The 24,614-nt window shown below is 36.8% G+C and overlaps 6 protein-coding genes and 1 long non-coding RNA gene across 7 annotated transcripts; 4 read left to right on the forward strand and 3 right to left on the reverse strand.

Moving 5' to 3' along the window:
• Positions 1-739: 739 nt before the first annotated feature.
• On the forward strand, positions 740-3,918 carry LOC9307168 (glycosyltransferase family protein 64 protein C5). The gene is made up of 4 exons (XM_002871052.2): positions 740-1,395; positions 1,551-1,673; positions 1,759-1,926; positions 1,999-3,918. Exons 1-4 carry the CDS (start codon positions 1,078-1,080, stop codon positions 3,685-3,687), a joined length of 2,298 nt encoding a protein of 765 aa, XP_002871098.1. The 5' UTR covers positions 740-1,077; the 3' UTR covers positions 3,688-3,918.
• Positions 3,919-4,258: 340 nt separating this feature from the next.
• On the forward strand, positions 4,259-4,728 carry LOC9307169 (GDSL esterase/lipase At5g03980). The gene has a single exon (XM_002871053.2). It carries the CDS (start codon positions 4,329-4,331, stop codon positions 4,665-4,667), a length of 339 nt encoding a protein of 112 aa, XP_002871099.1. The 5' UTR covers positions 4,259-4,328; the 3' UTR covers positions 4,668-4,728.
• A 1,623-nt stretch (positions 4,729-6,351) lies between these two features.
• Positions 6,352-9,360, forward strand: LOC9307170 (3-phosphoinositide-dependent protein kinase 1). The gene is made up of 11 exons (XM_021022240.1): positions 6,352-6,853; positions 6,980-7,160; positions 7,257-7,309; positions 7,410-7,511; positions 7,587-7,695; positions 7,808-7,886; positions 7,985-8,150; positions 8,225-8,359; positions 8,455-8,627; positions 8,742-8,964; positions 9,050-9,360. The coding sequence occupies exons 1-11, from the start codon at positions 6,692-6,694 to the stop codon at positions 9,131-9,133; spliced, it is 1,467 nt and encodes a 488-aa protein (XP_020877899.1). The 5' UTR covers positions 6,352-6,691; the 3' UTR covers positions 9,134-9,360.
• Positions 9,306-10,599, reverse strand: LOC9307171 (uncharacterized protein HI_0077). The gene is made up of 3 exons (XM_002873107.2): positions 10,232-10,599; positions 9,913-10,143; positions 9,306-9,837 (listed from the first exon to the last, which is right to left on the reverse strand). Exons 1-3 carry the CDS (start codon positions 10,523-10,525, stop codon positions 9,499-9,501), a joined length of 864 nt encoding a protein of 287 aa, XP_002873153.1. The 5' UTR covers positions 10,526-10,599; the 3' UTR covers positions 9,306-9,498.
• Positions 10,600-11,687: 1,088 nt separating this feature from the next.
• On the forward strand, positions 11,688-12,752 carry LOC9309222. Its single transcript, XR_002331445.1, has 3 exons — positions 11,688-12,076; positions 12,159-12,379; positions 12,467-12,752. It is a non-coding gene; the product is annotated as an uncharacterized LOC9309222 (long non-coding RNA).
• Positions 12,753-14,077: 1,325 nt separating this feature from the next.
• On the reverse strand, positions 14,078-15,863 carry LOC9307172 (3-ketoacyl-CoA synthase 19). The gene has a single exon (XM_021023067.1). The coding sequence runs from the start codon at positions 15,722-15,724 to the stop codon at positions 14,330-14,332; it is 1,395 nt and encodes a 464-aa protein (XP_020878726.1). The 5' UTR covers positions 15,725-15,863; the 3' UTR covers positions 14,078-14,329.
• A 2,541-nt stretch (positions 15,864-18,404) lies between these two features.
• On the reverse strand, positions 18,405-24,525 carry LOC9309223 (phosphatidylinositol-3-phosphatase myotubularin-2). The gene is made up of 19 exons (XM_002873109.2): positions 24,264-24,525; positions 24,007-24,075; positions 23,710-23,784; positions 23,489-23,560; positions 23,314-23,383; positions 23,020-23,069; positions 22,642-22,931; positions 22,368-22,441; positions 22,213-22,276; positions 22,021-22,086; positions 21,591-21,690; positions 21,394-21,507; positions 20,949-21,118; positions 20,679-20,763; positions 20,187-20,405; positions 20,016-20,075; positions 19,862-19,926; positions 19,397-19,676; positions 18,405-19,259 (listed from the first exon to the last, which is right to left on the reverse strand). The coding sequence occupies exons 1-19, from the start codon at positions 24,369-24,371 to the stop codon at positions 18,789-18,791; spliced, it is 2,502 nt and encodes an 833-aa protein (XP_002873155.1). The 5' UTR covers positions 24,372-24,525; the 3' UTR covers positions 18,405-18,788.
• Between the last annotated feature and the right edge of the window lie 89 nt (positions 24,526-24,614).

A 24,614-nucleotide genomic window follows, 5' to 3' on the forward strand; every position in this document is an offset into this window, starting at 1 on the left:
GATTTCAATTATTAAGACACGAGACGGTAAAGGCAAATATATTTTACCAAAAGATGAATTCAGTATTTCAAAATTCAAAAAGCTTATGTTTCCATGTTGGAACATAATATACTATTAAGGGAATTCCCTTTAATATAGTATCTGAGTCATTCACACATACATAGGATCTGATTAACATATCGGTAAATCTGATTTTACCATCAAGAGAGAAAAAGACATCTGTAACAAACCATTTACTGCGGATAAGTCTGCTTCTTGAAAATTAAAATTATGAATTTAAAACTTAATAGAGAAACAAATTTGATAGTACACTCACCTACAATGTTAATTCCTTTTCACATTTCACTATAATTTTATTGTGAATATGAAAAGTTTCTTGACATAAATAAAATAAAATTATATAATTAGATCATCAACATCTACCATTCTATTTTTAGATCGGATACGAAAACCGATCACGACCTATGGATCGATATCTATGCCAAACTTTAATTTGAATCTTTGACAAAAAAAAAAAAACCTAAATTTGAAGACTAAAAAAAAACCTTACGTCCCCTAAATTAAATGCATATCACATACTTATTTGTATCCAAAGTGTTTATTTGTAATAAGTTATTTTAGTTCGAGTATCCAAAAAATTCATAATTGCGGTCAAGAAGGACAGAGAGAATTAAACCGGACAAATACTGACGTAATCCGAAGCGGCCGGTTCTGGTTTACACGCGTGGAGCGGCAGGTTTACACGTGTCACTCGAAAAGCAAAACAAAGGGGGGGTAGTTTGGTAAAACCGACAAACATGCCAAGTAACGTTTCCGCTTCTCTGCATTAACACTCGTCACCTTTATAATTCCTCTGCAACGCAGCGAGAGAGAGAGAGAGATCTCTTTCTCTAACCTTAAATGGAAAAAAATCGATACAAATTAAGAGCAGATTACAAAAAAATATTTAGTAATTAAAGATTTTAATTAGTAAATTTTGAATTCCTAATTAACGAAAAAATAGAAAAAGAATAAATTTTCTACGGCGATATTTACACGGTTCCGCCGCCGAGAGGAGGAAGAAAATTTCGTTTTCCGATGATGGAAGAGACGACGGAAAACGCCGGAAAACTCAGCTCGCAGAAGAACGTCGCTGCTTCTGGTCACAATCATCACAACCGTTACAAATACCTCTCAAATTACGGCGCCGGGAGGCGTTTTCTGTTCTTCGCTTCGTGTTTTGGAGTTTACGCTTTGGTGGCTGCGACGTACGCTTGGTTCGTGTTTCCGCCGCATATCGGTCGTACGGATCATGTATCGTCGTCTTCGTTAGGTTGCAGAGAAGACAATGAAGGTTCATGGTCCATTGGTGTTTTCTATGGAGATTCTCCATTCTCTCTCAAACCAATCGAAACCGTGAGTCTCTGAAATTTTATTCTCTGTTCATGTAACATAATTTTTGATTTAGAGAATTTGTGCATTTTGGGTCTTTTGTTTTTTCCTTAGGTCACAGGTAATTGTTTCATCTAGGGTTCATGAAATTTTGGGTCTTTTTGAAAATTTTAAAACAGATCAATGTATGGAGGAACGAGAGTGGAGCATGGCCTGTGGCTAATCCAGTAATAACATGTGCCTCCTTCACCAATGCTGGTCTTCCAAGCAACTTTGTAGCTGATCCTTTTCTTTATGTACAGGTATCTACAATTCTGATCCCTCTTTGATTCTTTTTTTTTTGCTCTGTTTCTCTGATTTTGGATGATTGTGGTTGTCATTAAACAGGGTGATACTCTTTACCTCTTCTTCGAAACTAAAAGCCCCATTACAATGCAAGGTGATATAGGAGTTGCTAAAAGTATTGATAAAGGAGCTACTTGGGAACCTCTTGGTATAGCTTTGGATGAAGCTTGGCACTTGTCTTTTCCATTTGTCTTCAATTACAACGGAGAAGTAAGTTTTCAGTTACCTACAATGACAGTGTTTTAGATTGTGGCGTTTCTCTGACTTTTTTTTGTTCAAAAGATATTCATGATGCCGGAGAGCAACGAGATTGGACAGCTTAATCTCTACCGTGCTGTTAACTTTCCTTTAAGTTGGAAGCTGGAGAAAGTTATCTTGAAAAAGCCGCTTGTGGATTCGACCTTGATACATCACGAAGGAATTTATTGGCTATTTGGATCAGATCATAGTAGTTTTGGGGCCAAGAAGAATGGACAGCTTGAAATTTGGTACAGTAGCTCTCCATTAGGGACGTGGAAACCACACAAGAAGAATCCTATCTACAATGGTAATAGAAGTGTTGGAGCAAGAAACGGAGGCAGAGCGTTTTTATATGACGGGAATCTTTATCGTGTTGGTCAAGATTGTGGTGAAAATTACGGGAAAAGGATACGCGTTTTTAAGATTGAGGTTCTTTCCAAGGAAGAGTACAGAGAAGTTGAAGTCCCTTTCTCTTTTGAAGCGTCGCATAAGGGTAAAAATTCTTGGAACGGAGTTCGGCAGCATCATTTTGATGTGAAACAGCTGAGTTCTGGTGAATTCATTGGTCTTCTTGATGGTGACCGTGTAACTTCAGGCGATCTGTTTCATCGGGTTATTCTCGGTTATGCCTCACTTGCGGCTGCTATTTCCGTGGTTATATTACTTGGGTTTTTGCTTGGGGTTGTGAACTGCATTGTTCCATCAACCTGGTGTATGAACTACTATGCGGGAAAAAGAACCGATGCGCTCCTGAATCTGGAAACTGCGGGTTTGTTCTCAGAAAAGTTAAGACGGATTGGTTCTCGCTTGAACAGAGTACCGCCTTTTCTCAGAGGATTTGTGAAGCCTAATTCCTCCATGGGAAAATTTACACTCGGTGTTATTGTCCTTGTAGGACTTTTGCTCACATGTGTAGGCGTGAGATACATCTATGGCGGAAGCGGAACCGTTGAGCCTTACCCATTCAAAGGTCACTTGTCTCAGTTCACGTTAGCAACTATGACTTACGATGCTCGTCTCTGGAATCTGAAAATGTACGTTAAGCGTTACTCTCGGTGTCCTTCCGTCAAAGAGATAGTTGTCATATGGAACAAAGGACCGCCTCCTGAACTGACCGAGCTAGACTCCGCCGTGCCAGTCAGAATCCGAGTCCAGAAACAGAATTCTCTGAACAACAGATTTGAGATCGATCCGCTGATTAAAACCCGAGCCGTTCTTGAGCTTGACGACGATATAATGATGCCTTGTGATGACATTGAAAAGGGGTTTAGAGTTTGGCGGGAGCATCCAGAGAGACTGGTCGGATTCTACCCTCGTTTTGTTGATCAAACCATGACTTATAGCGCAGAGAAGTTTGCGAGAAGTCATAAAGGATACAATATGATTCTCACCGGTGCAGCGTTTATGGACGTTCGCTTTGCCTTTGATATGTATCAATCAGATAAAGCGAAACTCGGTCGGGAATTTGTGGGCGAGCAGTTTAATTGTGAAGACATTTTACTGAATTTCCTGTACGCGAATGCGAGCGGGTGGGGAAAAGCCGTGGAGTATGTGAGACCGTCTTTGGTAACAATTGACACTTCGAAATTTTCCGGTGTAGCAATTAGTGGAAACACGAACCAACATTACAGAAAGAGAAGTAAGTGTCTCCGGCGATTCTCTGATTTGTATGGAAGTTTGGCTGATCGAATATGGGAATTTGGTGGGAGAAAAGACGGGTGGGATTTGTAGAACAGTAGTGTTACTTATAGGGGAAGTAAGTAGTTCTTCAAAAAAAAAAAAAAATATGAGTTTCAAAAATATAAGCCATAGCTCTTTCTTGATATTTATTTTTTGACTTTGGTGGTTGTAGATCCAAAATGTAACTTTAGCCTCTCTTTTTTTATTCTCTTTCATATCTTGTTATATATTTAGAAAATGGTGTGCATAGTGAATGGGCAATTATTTCTGATTTTAGTTTTATATTAATAGAGTTCTGTGTGGAATCATAAATTTGAAAGCATATTTCTCAAATTCTGGGGCTAACTTTGAAAAAGAACAAAAATTTGCTTGTGAATAAAGTAGAATTCAACAAAAGCCAATAATTCATTAATTTCCATTAGCGCTCTATAATTCAAATATGTTAATCGATATGGTTTTAGCAAATCCAAATAAATCTAACCGCAAAAATTTAAGCAGAAAAAGAACGGAAAAAATAATATAAATCCAAATATAAAGCTCACTTGTTTTTTATGTTTTAATATTATTAGTGAGCTTTATATTTGGATTTACATTATTTTTTCCGAACCGCTTAAAGCTTGACGTCTTTTCCCGTAAAAGGTCCAAAAGCTTACGACGACAAAGGTTGCTTGAAGCATCTCAACGAATTTGCAATGGATCACAATAACCAACTCCAAGAAGCTATAGCTTCTTTGAGAAAAGAGTTTCCAGATGTGGCTATAGTCTACGGAGACTACTACAACACGTTTCAATACGTTCTACGCAGTGAAGGATTCGACAAGAGTGTAGCTTTGAAATCGTGTTGCGGGGTCGGTGGAGCTTACAACTACGACGGAAAGAGGCCTTGCGGAGTAGCAGGAGTACCGGTGTGTCAGAATCCAGACAAGTTCATAAGTTGGGACGGAGTGCACTTGACTCAAAAGGCTTATAGATTCATGTCTAAGCTCTTCAACTATCAGATTCTTTCACAGATCAAGTGTACTAGGGCTTAATTACGAGCGTGTTCTTTTTTTTCAGTTTTCTCCTCAGTTTTATGTAAATTGCTCACAATTAGTATTTGTTTATTTTGTGTAAATTTCTATACCCTTAAATCTTATTTGCTTTGAGGTGTTTGTTGTATTATCAACACTAATAGATTTTAACCTGCGGTACACCGCAGGATTATTTAATTTTAAAGTTAGTATAAAAATATTTTGTAAATTGTATCTCCTTATAACATATTTATTTATATTATAGTTTATAATTGTTATTAAGTAATGGTATACCACGAGTCCACGAGAAAATTATTAATAAACGTAAGATTTAACCCGTATTAAAGCGGTATACAAATATTGATTCAAATTCGTCCGCCATATAAATCCTTTCCGAAATATAACCTGTTCCGTAATTTCTTAATCCATCCCGTGATTTGTTTTTATTTTAAAATTTAATGATTATTTATTATATATAAAAGTTTACAAATCATATCATCCTCGAAGACCACGAGACATTATACCACGGGATAATTTTTGGTTTTATACAATCTTTTCTAAATGAGACTGATTTAATATGCCTAATATTTGTGGTATTAAAAAAAAAGATTTAATCCGTATTGAAGCGGCGGATTAATGATATTTTAATCTTTTTATTATTGTTGATTCAAAAACCCGTCCCGTCAAACCCGTCTGGCAAAAAAACTCATTTATTTTATTAATATTCTTATTTATGATTTGATTCTGAATTATTGTCTAAATATTTTAATCGATGTAGAACGTTGAACACATATTTTCGTCAATTAGATAATATATTTCCGTTTTTAAAATTTCGAATCACAGTATATGCAGAAAAAAAAATTGATTTTTTTTTTACTTTATGTATTATATGATGATTCAAAACAGTTAAAAACAAATCAAACAAAGATAATAGGAGAATCATAATTATAAATCTTAATCAATTCTTCTAAATATCTAAATTATTAAATATAGAATATCCGGTGTATGAGTTGGGTTAAATATAATCCGACCCAACAAATTTTTTGTGAAAGAATTTTAAAAACGGGTCGGATATCCGATATACCCGGAAGCATTTTTACCCACCCGTCACCCAAGTGTTGCAAAAATACTAGTATAGATTTACTTATTTAGTTATTTGCCTTTTGTTCTTGAGGTATGAGTCTAGTTTCGGCTTTGCACACTTCTTATAAATTTGGGTTTTAAGAAAGGACGACTTGTATTGGGCTGAATTGTTTTAGGGCCGTATAAATACTAACACAGTCTAATACTTTGAAACAGCAAAAACAGAGTAGAAATTCAACAATTCAATAACATATTTTCAAGAACTTGGAAATAGTACTAGCACAAACCACAACGCTATATCTACAGAATCACAATCAAACATTCTCAAAAATAAAAAAATATAGTCATCACGAACTGTTTATTTGAATTTGGAATAAATTTAAATTCTAATTAATGATAAATTTACAAATATTTCACAAATGAAATCTAAGCCTAGTAATGAGTGATAGCATTGGTGATTGAATCGAACGAATCATTGCAAAGATCCAAAATTTCCAAAGGAAAAAAAAAAAAAAAACCCTACCAAAGTGATCAAAAACCCTATCCTTTTACTATTTTCAAATTAAAATAGTATTTTAATTAAAAGATGGGGAAAAAAAAAAAAAAAACTAAAAAGGAGATGATGAAGAAGGCGAAGAAGAAGTGAAGAAGAAAGAAGTGTCGTCACATCTCTCTCTCTTCCATAAAAATTTCTCTGCTCTCTCTTCCCAATATTCTTCCTTTTTCATCAATCGAGATTTTCTCGCTTTTTTTTAATTCGAGAATTTCGAAATCGGAACCCACCACCACCACCCTCGTAAAGAAACCAATCACAAAGCAACCCTCCATCGCCAACAGATCCAACGGTTCTGTGATTTTTTTTTTGAAAAAATTGTCTTCTTTCTTCTCTCTCTCTCTCGCTGGGATTGATTAATCTAATCTAAATCTAAATGGGTCGTATCGAGATGTAGAAGAAAAGGGAAATGTTGGCAATGGAGAAAGATTTTGATTCAAAGCTTGTTCTTCAAGGGAACGGTGCTAATGTTTCCAGAAGCAAGAGCTTCTCCTTTAAAGCTCCTCAAGAAAATTTCACCAGCCATGATTTCGAATTTGGCAAGATCTATGGTGTTGGTTCTTACTCAAAGGTTTCTAATTTCTTAACCATCTCTTCGTTTTTTCATTCCCTATTAGGCAATGTAGCTTTGATTCATAAACCCAGCTCGATTCTCTGCAAAGGATTGTTTTTGTGACCTGTGGATGATTCATATCAGGTTGTTAGGGCAAAGAAGAAGGAATCTGGAACTGTGTATGCTTTAAAGATTATGGACAAAAGGTTTATTACCAAGGAGAATAAAACATCTTATGTGAAATTGGAAAGGATTGTTCTTGATCAACTTGAACATCCTGGGATCATTAAACTTTACTTCACATTTCAAGATACATCCTCACTATGTAGGTATTTCTAATTCAATTCAACATTCCTTTGCCTTAACAAATTGTCTGTGACTGATTGATTTTTTTTGTGTCTGCTCGATACGCTTTTGGTAGATATGGCACTTGAATCTTGTGATGGTGGCGAGCTTTTCGACCAAATTACCAGAGTAAGATGATCACAGAATCTTGGGAGTTTGATTTTTTGTATCCAATGTTGTGGGAATTTGACATACCATCATGGTTCCTTTTGAGTTTTTCTTTTTGCAGAAAGGTCGTCTATCGGAGGATGAAGCTCGGTTCTACACTGCAGAAGTTGTGGATGCTCTTGAGTATATACATAGTATGGGACTGATACATCGAGATATTAAGGTAACTTCTCTGTCGAAATCTTCTCTTTTATGGCCCCAGTAATGGCAGTGCTAAGTGTTTTTCTTGAAATGGTAGCCGGAGAATCTGTTGCTGACTTCGGATGGGCACATTAAGATTGCTGATTTTGGTAGTGTAAAGCCGATGCAGGATAGCCAGATCACAGTACTTCCTAATGCAGCTTCTGGTAACATGACCGTCCATAATCCTTTCTGGTATTTCTGAGCTTAAGGTCTTGTCAATAATTATTGTCAGATTCTGGTTTAAGCCTGTCTCTGTATCACTGGTGACGTATACAGACGATAAGGCGTGCACTTTTGTCGGGACTGCTGCATATGTTCCTCCAGAAGTTCTCAACTCCTCTCCTGCAACTGTCGGGTAAGAGTTTTTTGTTTCTGTAATTTGCGTTTTGGTTTTGTGGATTACAGTGCCTCTCTCACTTTGAACAATTTCTTTGCTACTCTGTGGAACACCAGAAATGATCTCTGGGCTCTCGGCTGCACTCTCTATCAAATGCTTTCAGGGACTTCTCCATTCAAAGACGCAAGTGAATGGCTGATTTTCCAAAGAATTATAGCCAGAGATATAAAGTTTCCAAATCATTTTTCAGAAGAAGCAAGAGACCTCATCGACCGGTTACTGGTAAGATACATCAAAAGCCGTTGTCACCAATCAAATGATATGGCAGTAACTCTTTTACTGTGATATTCTCTCAGGATACCGATCCAAGCAGAAGACCAGGTGCTGGTTCAGAAGGTTATGCTGCTCTTAAGAAACATCCTTTCTTTAATGGTGTTGACTGGAAGAATCTAAGGTCCCAGACACCTCCAAAACTAGCTCCAGATCCTGCGGTATGTCTCCTCATGTACTTTGGAATTATGGTGCCCTTTATTGTCATTATTGTTTTGCTCGTTTATTAAGTCAATTTTTTTTACATCTGATGCAGTCTCAGACAGCATCTCCCGAGAGGGATGACGCGCATGGTTCACCATGGAACCTGTCACATATTGGAGATTCTTTACCCACACAGAACGAGGGGCACAGTGCTCCTTCTACATCTTCTGAATCATCGGGTTCCATAACTCGACTTGCTTCAATAGATTCTTTTGATTCAAGATGGTGGGCGCATTTAAGCTTCATTTTTTTTCCTTTGTTTTCTGGGCAAAGCTCCTAAAACTATACTCGAGTTAGAACAATTTGCTAAATTTTTTCTTGTGAACATTTGATTAACAGGCAACAGTTTTTGGAGCCAGGAGAATCGGTTCTGATGATATCAGCTGTGAAGAAGCTTCAGAAAATAACGAGCAAGAAGGTGCAGCTAATACTCACCAACAAACCCAAGCTGATCTATGTCGACCCGTCAAAACTAGTTGTGAAAGGAAACATTATCTGGTCTGATAACTCGAATGACCTCAACGTTCTAGTCACTAGCCCTTCACATTTCAAGATTTGCACGGTACTCATCATTTATCTATTCTTTCTCCACCACAGAATCAAAGATGATGAAACTTAAATTGTGACCTCTTCTTGCATTTGTGCAGCCAAAGAAGGTTTTATCATTTGAAGACGCAAAACAGAGAGCTTCAGTGTGGAAAAAGGCAATCGAGACTCTTCAGAACCGCTGAGATAAACTCCACTGAAGAATGGTTCTGTTAATTCCTCGTTTGTGTTTTGTTTTTCCTTCTTTTTAAAGATCAAAAACTGACCAAACTCCATTCTTCATATGTTTTTTGTATTACACCCACCCTTGAAAAGACCACTTCGACACAAAAACAGAGCTTCAAACTGAAAAACTGCTTTTTGAATCCTTTATATAAGTCAAACAAAAGTATACAAGGTTGAAGTTACATAAGGTATTGAATTCAAGAATGAGTACTCCTTTCACAAAACCATGGTAACAGTGTTGGAACTTGCAGATTACAGACAAATCAAGTATGTGAAAAGATAAAAAGAGAAGCAATAGACTCGTTGGATTTTGCTAGGCATTGCTCTATTTGACAGCAAGAGGTTCATACCATTGAGGGCCAAAGCCAGCAGCTTTTCTTGCTTCTACATTAAAAGGCGGTTTCAACGGTCCTCTGAAATGCTCCCTTACTACCGAATGAAACTTGTTGATTATCTCTTCATTGCTATCATCTGATTCTTTGCTGCTGATGGTGAATTCTGGATCCTTGGACCGTTCACATAGATACTTAAACCATTTTACACCAGCTGCACAGTGAGTGATTTCTTCAGGGTACACAACTTTCTCCAGTAAATCTGCTGTCTCGTTATCGCCTCCGTTCCTAAACCGGGATATCGTCGTGGGCAGTACATCAAGCCCTCTAGCCTGCAAATATAGTATATCAGTGACTAAGAGACCCAAAAGACAGAATCAAAACGGACTAAGTTGCAAGAAGTTGACCTCGTGAACGCAATGCTCAATAGCCAAACGAGCCAAAAGATCGTGAGATGTGGCAGCAGCAGAGTCCCAAAGACCATCGTGAGCAGGCAATGCACCATAAGTAGAACCAATTTCCTCAAGCCGAGCTGCGAGCAAAGTGAAGTGGCCACCTTCGTCCTGAGCAACACGAACAAAATCCGTAAAGAAGTCTCTTGGCATCTTCTCTTGCTTGCCAAAACGAGCAATTATATCCTGCAGATTGATTAACATTCCCCAGAATCATCAAAAATGCAAAACCTTTAAGAAATATAATCATCACAGTCCAAAATCAATCATTTACCCAAGATAAGTCAATTGCCCAGCTTTCAGTATGAGCAAGACTATGAACAATGGCTTGCCTGCTCTGTAAGCTACCAGCTCTTCCCAGCTTCGGCATCAAACTCGGTGACACCAGTTTCACCGGAAGTCGAGCCGGTCTGTCTGGGACGGAGAGATCGACGGTGGGATCGTAGGGTTCGGCGATTGCACCTTGGAGCCATTTCACGGCAATCGAATCGCCAAGTCGGGCTTTTTCGTGCGGGTCCGACGTGTTCAGAATCCTAATTGCCGATTCAATTAGGGTTTCGCAATCCATCTCTCTCTCCTCCTAGTTTTCCCGGCGGCGAGATGTGTAAAAGAAAAATAACATTTTCAACGACGTAGAGCGTAGATAGCACGCGCATCACTGAGCGCGTCGATAAGCTCGCCAACATGCCTTCGGTTTTTACTTTTTAATCTACCAATAGGAATAACTTGTACAGAAGTATTAGAAGCAAATTCTAACATGCATTACTTGATGTATATGTTACACGTCAAATATTTTGTAAGTAACAATTTTGGTTTTTGAAATTCTTTTTGTTAAACTAGAAATTTACTCTATATCAATCTAATTTTTTCTATATCAAGCAAATTGTAACATGCATTATTATTTTTTGTAGTTAAAATGAAAATTAAGTTAATAAGGTATCGTCAAATTAAAGAGGAGATCATCAAGTGTTTCAGACGACGTTCCAAGAGATTCAGATGGCATAAGAACATAATTTTGCTTTTCAGTTATAAAAGTTCGTTTATTACCATTTTGTGTAGTTTGGTGTAGTACAAGCCTATACAACAGATCTTGTTTTTTTTTTTTTTTTTGAACTAACAAAAAAGGGTAGCTTACACTCCAAGAATAGAGGAGGAGATAACAAGATAAAAGAGCCGATTTAGCTAAGCCATCGACAACAACATTAAAACGATGAGACAAAAGCAAAAGAGATAGAGGTAACGATTGACTGACCACGACAATATCATGAATGATGCTCCGGATCTAACAACCTTTAGACTTGATTAGAGCATCTCCAATGGCTCAATATTGGAGTTCTCTCAATGGGTTCTCAGAATGAAATTGTGAAAAATTAAATAAAAAATCGTTTTTACATAGAGAGCTGTCTCTCTTGAGAGAAACTTTGAAAGAGAAAAGAGACGTGTACGTGTCACGTTCTAATTGGGTGTTTTGTTTGACAAAACTAAAAAAAAAAACGTGTGAAGGAAAATACTTTGTCATTTTCTATTTTTCGCGAAACGCTCTCTTTTTTCGGACGACAATAACCCTGGCGATGGTGACGGAGTCGGACGTTTGCTCCGACGATTGAGGGTTGAATTGAAGCAGCGATATGGTGTATGAGCTGTGGTTGCGCAAGAGCAGTGGTTGGACCGGATTCATCATTTTTAGAGGCGGTGGTCACCAGCGCCGGTGAAAGATGAATCAAACCTGAGTTATTGATTGTTTGATAGTTTCAGATTAATAAAGTATTTCATCTCTAATGGTTGAAATTAAATACATTTCGGATTATAGTTCTATGTCTTGATTGAAATCTGAATTACGAAATAGATTGATTGCTTTTGCTAGATATGTAAATCTCCTTTACTTGCTTGATTCAATTTGAATTTTTAATGTTTGATGTTTATGCTAATAAGATTTTGTTGTCTCTGTTTTGGTAAGGTTAAATGGAGGTTTTAAGCTTCTGATTTAGTAAATGTGAGACTGAGAGTTTGTTCTTGTCTTTCAGCTGAGTCTGTTCTACTTGGGTTTCAACACTACCTTGTGCTTGGAACAACAGTTCTGATTTCTTCGGCTCTTGTTCCACAAATGGGAGGTGGAAATGTAAGTCTCTTTTTCTAGAAAAATAGTTGTTCACATTATACTTTTCAGTCTTTTTCTGCACTTAAGTTTATGATTTTGGCAGGAAGAGAAGGCGCAGCTGATCCAGACAATACTGATTTTGTAATGTATGATATTTTCATTTCAATTGACATAAACTGATTTTGGTCTATGTATTTTGCACAATTCTGTGTTTGCTATTAGTGGTTTCTGCGACCATCATCATCATACATTTTGTGGTGTAAAGATCAATGGGCTGAAGTCAAGAAGCAAAACCCTGAGGCTGACTTCAAGGAAACCATTGTGGTATGTTTGTTACTTAACCTTCCTTTTTGACTTCACTTCACTTCGATTTAGCTTATTGCGATTCATGGAAAATTTGTCTTGTCACAGGGTAAAGTAGTGTTTGGGACGAAGTGGTGTGTTGTCTGATGCCAAAGAGACCAACTTGTGCAAGTGTTTTTTTGCTAGATGCCAAAGAGACCAATGTGTGCAAGTGGTGTGTTGTCTAGATGCCAAATGAGAGAGACAGAAAAGAAAAGGAGACTTGTATATGTACTACAAATAATTTATGAAAATTGTGTACCACAAATAAGCTAGAATGAATGTGTACCATAAACTTTATTCTTTGTATGTTTTGCCTTTGCTATAAATAATGGAATCGTCTTTCGATATCTCACAAATCAAGTTTTTCTATTATTGTTCTTTGCTTCAACTATAAAAACAACCATCGCCTTAATTTTTCTTTGCTTCTACCACAAAACAATCAAGCATCAAAACTTTTGCAAATTTATTTTCAAATGTATGAAATTATTGTATGTTTAATATATTATGAATTGTAATATTTTTCAGTTTTATGAAATAAAATAATTAAAAAAATAATTTAATTTTTTTCTGAGAACCTTACAAAGAGAGCCTACCATTGGACTTTGCAAAATTAAGAAAAAATTAACAAAAACTCTCATCAATAAAATTTGAAAATTTTATTCTTAAAAAAATAGTGAGAGCTTATGGAGGGTTCTCACCATCGGAGATGTTCTTAGGAAGATAAGGATTTGGGAGTCCAGATGAACCGCACCACACGAATCCAATAGTCAGTAACATAACGAGAATCAATAGCAACGGTAGGCCCAGAAGAAGCCAGAAAAGAACTGGGCTTGTCTTCTTCTCAGTAGTTTCTTTAACGTCATATTTCTTTTTTGGCTATCCATTTTTTTTTTATGAAACTCCACTAAACTTTTAGAAAATCAATGATTACGATTCATCTGTAACATCTCCCGCACCAGGAGAATGCATCTTTCTTGGATGTTGTATCTAACGTAACACCCATGATTATCGGTATGGTGAGAACCATCTTCTTACCCGCATTCCATTTAGGCAACCTCAAATGACAAATAACACTCCCGAATCCAGTTTTGTCAAATCGATTTTCTTGCATCCACCTTCTGATCATAAAGTCCGTTAATTTCATATTAAAATGTTAACTCATATTTTTTCTTCTAAAAAAATTAATAATTAGAGTTTTATTTTGATATGAAATTTTGTATAAATCACATGAAAACTTTCTTCCTTCTTCCTACTTCTAATTTAATGATTAATTCAAATATTGCAACGTTCTCTTCTACTATATCTATTTTAGTGTAAAGATAATTAAGAGAAAACACAAAACGGTGCCCAAATTTTTTCCCTTAATCTTGTAGACTCGTAGGACCACCAGTAGTTTTTATATAAGGCTCCACAATCTAACAATAAAACTGACTGCATTCAAAGGTAATGTCAGAGAGTTTGACACATCAATAATATATATTTGTGTGAATTATAGTCGACATGCATATCAATTACAATCTGTGAACACACATGAGATTTATTGTTGGTCTTACTCATAAATAGGTATGCCACAATAATGCAAATCTGACAAAATAAATGCACCAACTTGAATACACAATCTTTTTGTTACTGTTCTAAATATCAACCCTCTACCCAAACACAGCAATTGGTCGTTACTAGTCAAAATCTACAATCAATTTGTAAAAGAATATTAAAAAAATAAACATGCTTTATTTATTTCAAATTTAAATTGAAATTAAAAAAAAATCAATCGTCGACTATAGCAACTTGTTGGTCTAAACATTCCAAATAATCCAAACTTCGAAATATCGCCTAATAAAGAAACATTTCTTATAACCAATTGATTGATAAATATATTTAAAAATAAATAAAAATGTTTCGATCTTGTTTTTCTCTGCTTACTTGTGATCAATCAACACGAACAAAGCTCATGGTATCGTCGTTGATCCAATCATACTTCTCAACGAATGGATTAGGGATTCTCGACAATTCCGGATATCGATCAACGGAATCATCCCAAACATTCTTATCATCAAGATCCTTGAGAACCTCCCAAACACAATTATTAGACTCGAATCCAGCTCCCATACTCATCATTAGTATCTTCTCACCTTTCTTTAATCTGTTCTTAGCTTCCATGTAACCAAGAACATACCATAAACCACCAGAAGACGTGTTCCCGAACCTATGAAGAGCCATTCTCGCTGGCTCGATGTCGAATTCCGTGAGCCCTAAGCTTTTTCCGACTCCTTCGATAATCGCTCTTCCTCCGGGGTGAATACAGAAATGTTGCAACCCTGTTTTTAGGTTTAGACCTATCCCCGAGCTTGCAGGCTCTCTTTTCGCGGTGGTTCTTCGTTTAAGCGCACGAACTATCGCATAGCGAATCAGTTCCTTGACAGGCAAGACTCTAGGGAGGAGAACTTGGAGGTTCTTGGTTAGGGCTCGAGCTGCGGCTTTTTTTAGGTATTTGGTTAAGAGAAAGCCTGGGTGACCATCTCTGTCCTCCATTTGCATACAGCACGAGTATGCCTCGTCGTCTGAACCCACATGGGCCCGTACCACTGTCACGAGCTTCATCAAAGCCCGGTTCTTGAACCGAGCTGCGTTGGTTAACAGAACAGAGCTTCCTCCGGCACGGAAGAGACAGTTTGAGAGCATCATTGACCTATCTTTACCGCAGTACCAGTGAGGACCCATTGTCTCGGTGCTAACCACGAGTGCGATAGCATTTTCAGTAGTTTCGAATATCCTTTGCACGATATCTATCGATATAACGCTCGCGCTACACCCTAGGCCCGAGAGGTTGAAGGATTTGATGTCTTCTCTCATCTTGTATCTGTTGATGACTCGTGAGGTTAGAGATGGAGATGGAGCGAAGAGTGAGACGTTGACTACGAGAATGTCGATGTCTGAAGGAGAGATTAAGCCTTTTGTCTTGTGGAAAAGCTTGTCGAGAGTGTCGAACATGATCTCGTCCATTTCAGAGTGAGCATCGAGGAGAGTAGGAGAGTCTTCTCTACCATCAAGCACGTTTCTTGGACCGTACGTTTCCTCTCCAATCCCGGAACTAGCCATTGTACGAAGGAGAAACCTGTACTCTTCAAGACCCAAGTTCTTGTTTCGTTGAACGACCTTAGCACAAGTCTCGGTGTCGAGTTTTCTCTCGTCCATGCCCTTGTAGCACTCGTAGTGAAGCATGTAGCATTTTCTCTGGTTTCTTCTTTTGAGAACAAATTTGGAGATGTAGAAGACGAAGAGAGTGGAGAGTAGGAGCAGAGAAGAAAGCGAGAAGAGCTCCATGGAAGAAAGAAAGAGAAAGAAACACAGAGAAAAAGAAAGAGAGTATGTGAGAATTTAGTGAATTGTGTAAAAGTTGCAGAATATGTACGGATTTTATAGAGTTAAAGTGATATGGTCAGATTTGTTTTTCAAACTTTCTTTTTTCCACACCCGTTTTAAAATTAGTTTTGTCATAGACCTATTAACTCCTCTACCAACTACTTTCTTGTTATTTGAAAATTAGTTTTTTGTTGCGTAAAGAAAATATCATTGTGACTATATATATATGCTTTTAGATGAATTTCAAGTTTTAACATTGTAGGATCATTAATACTTTGATTTAAATATATACAAAAAAAAAAAAAAAAACAAATTTGGTACGGGCTACTGCAAACGATCAACGCTTAAAATTGGTGTGCTATGCTTAGGAGCGGTTGAGACTCTTTTAACTTTTGTGTTTTTTGAGTGTGTTTTAGACTTTGTAGTGCGAGAACTACAAATTGGATACACCAACAATTATGGTTAGATTGCCAAATGCGTTTGGAAAACAACACACAACCAAGAAGACAAAAACATCTCATAATTAATCCTTTCACCAACCAAAATCAATAATTAATAAGTTTTGATGACTTGATACTTCTCGAGACAACGCTGGTTCGAGTTTGAAACTCGATAGTAACAATTAAAACTCCATGCTTAGATGTCTCTATGTGTGTTAATGGATAAAAGCAAGTAGGGTAGTAGGAGAGTGGAGCATCCATCTGTCAGTTAGTCCCATACGACATGTATCTTCATTATCGTTTACATCTCCAAGGCTTTGATTATTATTAACCTTATCTTATTTTTATATTATATGTTTCTCCATATTTTCAACATTTACGTAGTTAAGTTGTTCTCAACTTTCATACTATATACATTATACCCTACTTCATATCCAATCCATTAAAAAGTAGGTATATCCATCCACCAATTTATTTCGATTGGTTGTGATGATATAGTAACAAATGAGTAATGTCTCATGACCCTTTTCTAGTTTTTTAACTTCAATTCCAGCCTGTGACGAATTTACTACGGTGTTTCTCTCGTCCTTATATCATAACATAGTGATGTAAATTTGTGACAAAAGGATTGTGAAACATGGTACTAAAATTTGACGAATTAATCAATGCTAGGCTAATGGTTCAAAATTTATTATGGGATTATAAGACTAGGGTTTGAAAATTTCCCATTGGGATTTCAACTATGGTTGGCCATTGTGAACGTTTTAAATAGCAACGATATTCGGTTTTTATAACTTTCGGAGATCAATCTGGATTTTTAGTCTGGAAAACCTTAGTTACCCAAAAGAAAAAAACTATTGATTCATTTTTTTTTTTTGTATATATAAACAGAATATTGATTCATTTCCCTTTTAATGTATCTGTTTACATTCCTTTTTCCTTTCCACACTATTTGCAGTGAAAATTAAATTCAGTTATAAAAGCAGTGGTCAGTTACATCTGCAAGGGATAATAGTTTTGATTGGTTGTGAATTGTGATGATTCAAATTTTTGTCTTCTATTTTAGTTTGTGACGAATTTATTCATTCATCTGTTCATTGCAACACTATGACAAAATTTTGTGAAAGTCTAGTGAATTAAGTTTTTTAACTTCACAGTATAATTATTTTGTAACATTTAAAACATACATAACAAAAACATTTAAAAGAAATTATAAATTCTGTTGTGGTTCTCAAAACTTGAATCTCTCTCTCTTGCTGACACTTGTATGAGTGGTGTGTATAAATCGAAGAAGTAGAGAAGGGATTATTACGGACTTTGCTTTTTTTTATAATGACATTTATGGATTTTGCCCTTTTTTGAATAGTTTATAGATTTTGTCCTTTTTTAACACTTAAAAATGTACGTATTTATGATTTTTTTTTGCAAAAATACGTACATTATACCAAATACTAAACCCTAAGAACAAATGGAACCGACTAAACCCAAACATAACGAATGAAACGCATGTTAAATCATATTTTTGGAGCCTAAAAAAAGGTAAAATCTATAAACTATTTAAAAAGACAAAATCCATAAATGCCATTATAAAAAAAAAAAGGCAAAATCCGTAATTAATTCAGTAGGGAAAGAAAGAAACAGACCAAAAGAAAGTCAAACACCTCGGTTTTCGTTTAATAGATAAAACCGAGCTAAACCAATGGTAACCAAAACATAAACCAGTTTTAAATTGTTCCGATCTTTAACCAGCGGCCAATCCAATTGAACCGTTGTACCACTCAGAATCTGTCCCGGTTTTAAACTCAAAGATTACTTGTTTATATGAACATGGACTCAGCAAAATCAATGGACATAATAATTTTGTGTGTTGTGTAATAAATTTGACATAATAATAAAACCAATCGGTTGACTTTTCGACACAATGAAACACGAAGGACACTAGAGTCAACAGCAGCCGTACAAGGATATACGATCAACGGCTCAAAATGATAGTTAGAATTAAATAAGGGGTCCAAAGCCAACTAGAAAAATTAAAGAGAGTGTACAACGTATTGAAACAGCACTCTTGGCATCTTTTAATTTATGTGATGTTGTCCCCAAGTTGACACCATCTCTTACTAATAATACAGAATATTTAATACATCAATCATTCACTTCTCACTTCTAAGTTTTCTTAAGAGTTTTTACTTTCTTGGAACCGATTATAATAACTGTTGCTGTCTCAATGATCCTATAATCAGTTTTAGTTACAACAAATTCGTTAAGAAATTGTACATAACTTTCAATCTTTTAAATCATTTATCAACCAACAAAAATAAAATAAATCACAAATCTAACGTTCTCAATGAAGCCAGCAACCTGCAGACTCTATCTAGCCTATACATGATCGCATTGCTATACAAGAAGTTAGTTCCCGACGCGCACCCACTTTTCAAAGCGCTCTTGGTTTGGCGGTTTTGTACCGCCTTTTTAATGGGGTTTTATTGATGATTCTGTTCCTCTGTTGCTGTTTGCTATGCCTTACTCTGTCAAAAAAAATACACACAGGTTCTTGATTTTGGGTCAATCTGGTGAAACTTGGACTCTCATTCAGCTGTAAAATAGCTGTCGTAGACGCAGAGATTATCAAACGCCTCAAAGTTTGTTTTTAACCCAAGAAATTGGCTCCCGATCTGAGCACAACCCGCATCAGGCCGTCGACACATTCCTTCTCTTGTACGCAACGGACACAATGCTTCACAAACATTTTGTTCACTCACCGATGAGATAGATTCTGAGACATCTGTTGTGTTGTCCTCAGATGGTTTTTGGGGAATTGAGTGAGAACATTTCCGTGGCCCGTCTTCTACTTCGACTGTGCAATCTCCGTTTTTTGTGAACTTAACTTTGCAGCCGAGTGACTGCACAGCTCGTGATATGACTGCACGCTCTTTTGTAGCTCTCTTTGCTGATTCTCTAGCTGCATGGCTTATATCTCTCTCATTCAGTAACTCTTCGCTCAATGATTCCACTGCAGAAGATAACTCGTCTACCTTCCTTTCTGCTTCTTCTTTCTCCTGTTCAAATTTTTTCGACCCGATACAAGAAACAATCGTGACCATGCAAGTTAGTTGACAAGAATGTCCAGTCAAATATAAACTTTAAGAAATAGAGTTCCTTTGTAGTCTGCAAAAGGTTAAGCAGGATGGGTCACCTTCTTCATTTCTGAATACTTAGCAGTCATGGCTCTACATTGGTCCTCGGTTTCTGTGGCGTTCGGCTCCACAGGACAGGCCCACCGGAGATGGAACTGGGGCCAGAGAGTCGGTGCTAGAGCTGCTGCAGGAGGTAATAATGGGCCATCATATCTTGAAGGATCATAAAATGGATTACAATGGACATGAGAAGTTCCACCGGAGGAACGCAAATCAGCCAAGTAGGCCCAAAGGCATCCACAGGTTTCAGAAATCCCACATTGCTGCCTCTCTTTTTCACTGAAATTTATCAAAAAAGGGTCAATATATATACTAAAGTTGTCTCATGTCACTTCCTGCTCGACCAAGGAACTTTCAGCTATACAAAGTTGCTCCAACTCACCCAGCAACAATAACCTTAAATATGATGAGCTTCTGACTTTACAAAAAAAACTACAGAAAAGAAGTTTTAAATGAGAGGTTACCTATTACACAAAAAGTTCCCAAAACGACCTGAAAGCAAGCAGTCCGTGAAATCTACCAGGAAAGTCTGAAACAAGATATTGATGGTTAGAGAATACTTCTAAAACAAATTTTTAACATGACACTGACAAATATCTGTTAACGATCTATACATACCGGAGAAAACTCGAAAGCAGAAGGATACATCCGCATTAGCTGTGAAACGCAATCAAGCCACTGCAAACACCATAAACGTGAACATGATATAATCTTAGGCTCCAATCAGCTATCGAAAGTAGATTTTCCACATCAAAAGGAATATTATAATTGAAGTCAATAGCTGCTCACCTGCAAAAATATAGGAGAATAGTTGTTCAGCCCATATGAAGAGCTAGAAGATTGAGCAGCTGCTGATCCTGGAGATTGCCGCACTGGAGATGAAGGGAAACTTCGAGCAGAAGAAGACTGAATTGGTAATTCAAAATTACCAGATTCAGACACGTTAGGCATTCCCACTCGATCCGAAAATGGGTGACCAAATGCTAACCAATCCTTTTCGACAAGAGCCTGATGTGAAGTCAGAATAGTAGAAAAGACTACATAAGACAATGGTACATCAAACAAAAATCTTATAAAGGCTGCTTATTCAGTTGAATCAGCTCTGATTCAACTGAATAAGAAGTTGATAAGGAATGGTGGGATTCGCCACAAAGTATTCTATGAGAACCACCCACAATATCAAGTTACAATCCTAAACTTGAAGTTGATAAGGAATAAGGTAAATTCAGTCACAACAAGAACGAGAAGCCCAGAAAACCCAAACTATAGCACGAGAAATACCTGAAACCCAGAAAATGTTCTGTAGTATGGATCAAGCAATAAGCATGCAAGAGAAACCAGCTGAGTTGTTCTGTCCCATCCATCACTGCACAGTGACATCACAAGTCAGGATATTTTAAAAAATCTACTGCGAATAGTTAACTACCTGATTTAACAGATGATAAATACAAGTGCCTGCTTGAAACAAATGCATCTTTGTCTTATCACATATAAAGAAATTGGTACTTAAGTAAAACAGTTCAGTGAAGATGTGGCCTCAAGATAGCTAACCTGCAGTGCACGAGAACTGATGCCGACTCCATAGCAACACGTGCAGCAATCCATGCTACACCAGCTAAGATGCTCTGGATGTGACTCAACCACCCACTATCTCCAAGCAAGGATACTGAAGCAGACATACTACTGAGATTACCTCCACCCCACGTCCAGCCACCATGCCTCTACAGATTTCACACAAATAGAATTATCCACTTTTAGCAAGTGAATAGAAATAAGTAATGTAAATAATGATATAAGATATCTGTAAAAAAGTTAGACGTTCTCCATGACATTTGAAAAGAAACCAAGGTTGCAAACATTAACTTTGATAGTTAATGTAAACTCATGTCCACATGCTAGACAACTTGGAAAGTGTCATTGATTTGTTAAGAAACTTTAATTGCGTTCGAACTTCTGTCAACTACAAATACAGAATTCCCTGGAATTCAGTACTTACCAAGAATGATGACGTCCCATCGGATGATGTTGTACCATGCATATCTAAATAATCCCTTAGGCGCGAAAAACTCTCTCTCATTGCATGTATGTTGTCTATCCCCAAAAAAACAATCTGAAGAGAAACATTGTCAGTTAAAACAAGCAGTTCCAAAGACAAAATATTGAGCTCCAAAACACTTTAGGCCATGTACAGACTTCAGATTGCAAATAATTTGAAGATGATTCTGAGCCTCCTCCCTTTGCTCCATTTGCTAATGCATTTTTTCTAGGTCTTGCATCTACGATATAAAGCTTCCTATGACACAAAAACAAATAAGAGTACATGCAATTTTTTAATAACCAGTATCAACATTCAACCACATTGCAGATTTGAAACAACAGAGTATTTTTTTATTTTACCCAAACAGACTTTTCTTAATATTCCAGAAACTAATCCCAATGTGCAATGGGCCAACAAGAGTGGTTATTTCCAAGTTATATGCATATGTGATTTATGATTTTTAACACAAAAGCATGCGAGAAATGAAAGCACATAGAGGAGTCATGGTACTAAGAGATGACAAAAAGATCATCAGTAAATCGAAATGTTAATTGTACCCAAACGACGAAAAAATCAGAAGCTCACCTTCGTGATCCCTTATGACCAGCTAATTGAGTGCAGAATGAAGTGACAAGTTTCTCATCAGAGGTACTGTAAAAATGGGTGAAATATATATATCAAACTTCAGAATCCACCATTTCAAGCACTTTGAGAATCCAAATAAGAAACCAAATTATCATGCACAGGTCTAGTAATAAAATTGAAATTTCTATATACCTCCTCATGTTCATCATCAGACCAACTAAAGGTTGTGATGAGCGAGCAATCACAGCTCCACTTCCTGCAATTGAGATAAAAAAACAGCAGCATGTAAATGTGAAAGCTATGCCAACAAAGTTGAAATAGAAGTACCACAACCACTGCATTTCTACCTGGATGACACCACGAGATCACAGGTAAGCGACATCTTGCCCGGAAAGTAGACGTCTGGATCAGCTCTTCATCACTGCCAACAAACATTTGTAATGTTATTTTATGTCGACACTTCTCAAAAAGATAGTTGAAACCAAAAAAGAAACAGTGGTATGCCAAGTTACTAAAGAGAATCTTTCTGTGCAGTTCTCAAATATGAACAAAGAATATCTCAATGTGTAGTAGATACCAAATTAAACTTTTTCATTCCTGTACAAGGAATCAATGTCCTACCTAATGGATTTTGGAACCATCAAAGCAAACGGATAACTCTGACACAAGCCATAATTTGAGTTCAAGTTAGTAATACGCCAAAGGTCATTGGACAGAGTGAATGTTCCGTCTTCAATCATATTCATTGACGCTCGTTGTGAACTTTTTCCAAGAAGCCGAAAATATTCATTAAGCAATCTTTCCTTTGGGTTTGTGTTACCGAATTTGGAAGGCCCACATGTGAAAGCATACAGATCCCATACTCTCTCTGGTTTGTTACACCTCAATAGCGCATCAACTACAGAACGTCTCTGCAAAAGTATGCCAATAGAATCATATAGTTTTTTTAAGGGGAAATGCAGAAGGTAGCATAAGATGAAAAAAATTCAAAGGTTTCACCTGCTTGGTACCAGGTCGAAAACCATAGACAACTATCCTCATGTCTTTTCCTGCAAAATGCACATGATTCATATGAAATGGTTTTAAACTAACATACAGAAGGTATTAGATAAAGGGGTAAAGAAAATCCCTTCAATCAACATCATTTAAAGGGTGATGTCTACTGCCAAGATAATTACTTTCAGGTAAGCAACAAAGGTAGTAAAAGAAAAGGAACTAAATATCAAAGTGAATTTTAGCTGAAAACAGATATAACTCAAATCAGTTTTAGCAAACGGTAACACGGAAACATACCAGTGACCTGTAAAAGTCGTGTCGGTGCATTCTCGTTGTTGTGATATTTGTTTGCTTGAACTTTCAGCGCCTACATACAATACCCATGACACAGAAATTACATACAAACAACAGCATTAAAACCAAGAGCCTAACTTCCCAAAATTAAATACATAGTGTAGATATAATGACTGACCAGTTTGTTAAACTTCTCGATAGCTACAAATGGAATTGTACCAAGTGGAATAAGCTTTCTGGTTCCTTCACTCTTCACAAAGAGAAACAAGGAAAAGTCCCTTAATTTAATAGCATTGTCCAGCAAAGATTATAGGAATGCAGAAAACCAACAGCAATATTTACACTTAAAGATTACAATGGGTTTACATAAAGAAGAAACAGAGGAAAGACAAGTCATACCAAAAACAGAATACGGAAATTTGACAACAAGAGGGTCCCTGCCTCATCAGTGTTAATGAGAATAACTCCACAAGCCTGAAATCAAAGCCATAAAGAACAAAAAACAATTTCAATTAAAGACCAAAACACAATACAATTATGATGGACAAATTCCCCAAACAAAAAAATCGATTTCTTGCTAATTTTCAAGAAACCAGAGAGAAGCATCCCTATCAATTCTCAAATCCAAAGCATAAAGCTTAGAAAAGAGAAATTCAATTCGAAACATCCAAATTTTGACAAAATCTAATGACATACCTCGAAGCTGATCCTCTCAGATTCCAGCAAGCAATCCAAATTCGAATACGAGCCTGACCAAGAAGCTGACTGAACCACCCCAATCAAAAGAGAACAAGAAAACATTAGGCCTCAATCAATTTTCCCCAAATTATGAGCTTTCCAATAAAGAGATGGACAACAACAACACAAAACGATGTTCTCGTGTTGCTTGCTCAATTAGGTCAAGGAAAAGGCGAGAGAGAAGCAAGAATTGATAGAGAAGTTAGAGCAAATACATCGAGTTTAGTCCATTCAAGCACGTCCCAGCTTCCGGTACCTTCCATCTTCTCCGACGAACATCGCAGCGATCGTGATCTCCCTGAGACAGGTCTCAGCGCCGTCATTGAAAAGGAGAGAGAGAGGTGAGAGGCGGTGATTCGGGTTCGGCTTCACCTGCCGCTCAACGGTGGCAAAGGACGGATTTAGCACGCTGCCTTTTCGCCACAAAGACAATGAGACATCTAAATACGACGCTGTTTCCGTACTCCCAAAGTTTACGTTTTTTTTTTTTTTTTTTGCTCTAAATTAATATTATTCTCAATTTCTCAACTATATATAATTAGATTGGGAAAAGGAAATTTGTTGAT

Source organism: Arabidopsis lyrata (genome assembly GCF_000004255.2).
Source record: "Arabidopsis lyrata subsp. lyrata unplaced genomic scaffold ARALYscaffold_6, whole genome shotgun sequence".
NCBI lineage: Eukaryota > Viridiplantae > Streptophyta > Magnoliopsida > Brassicales > Brassicaceae > Arabidopsis > Arabidopsis lyrata.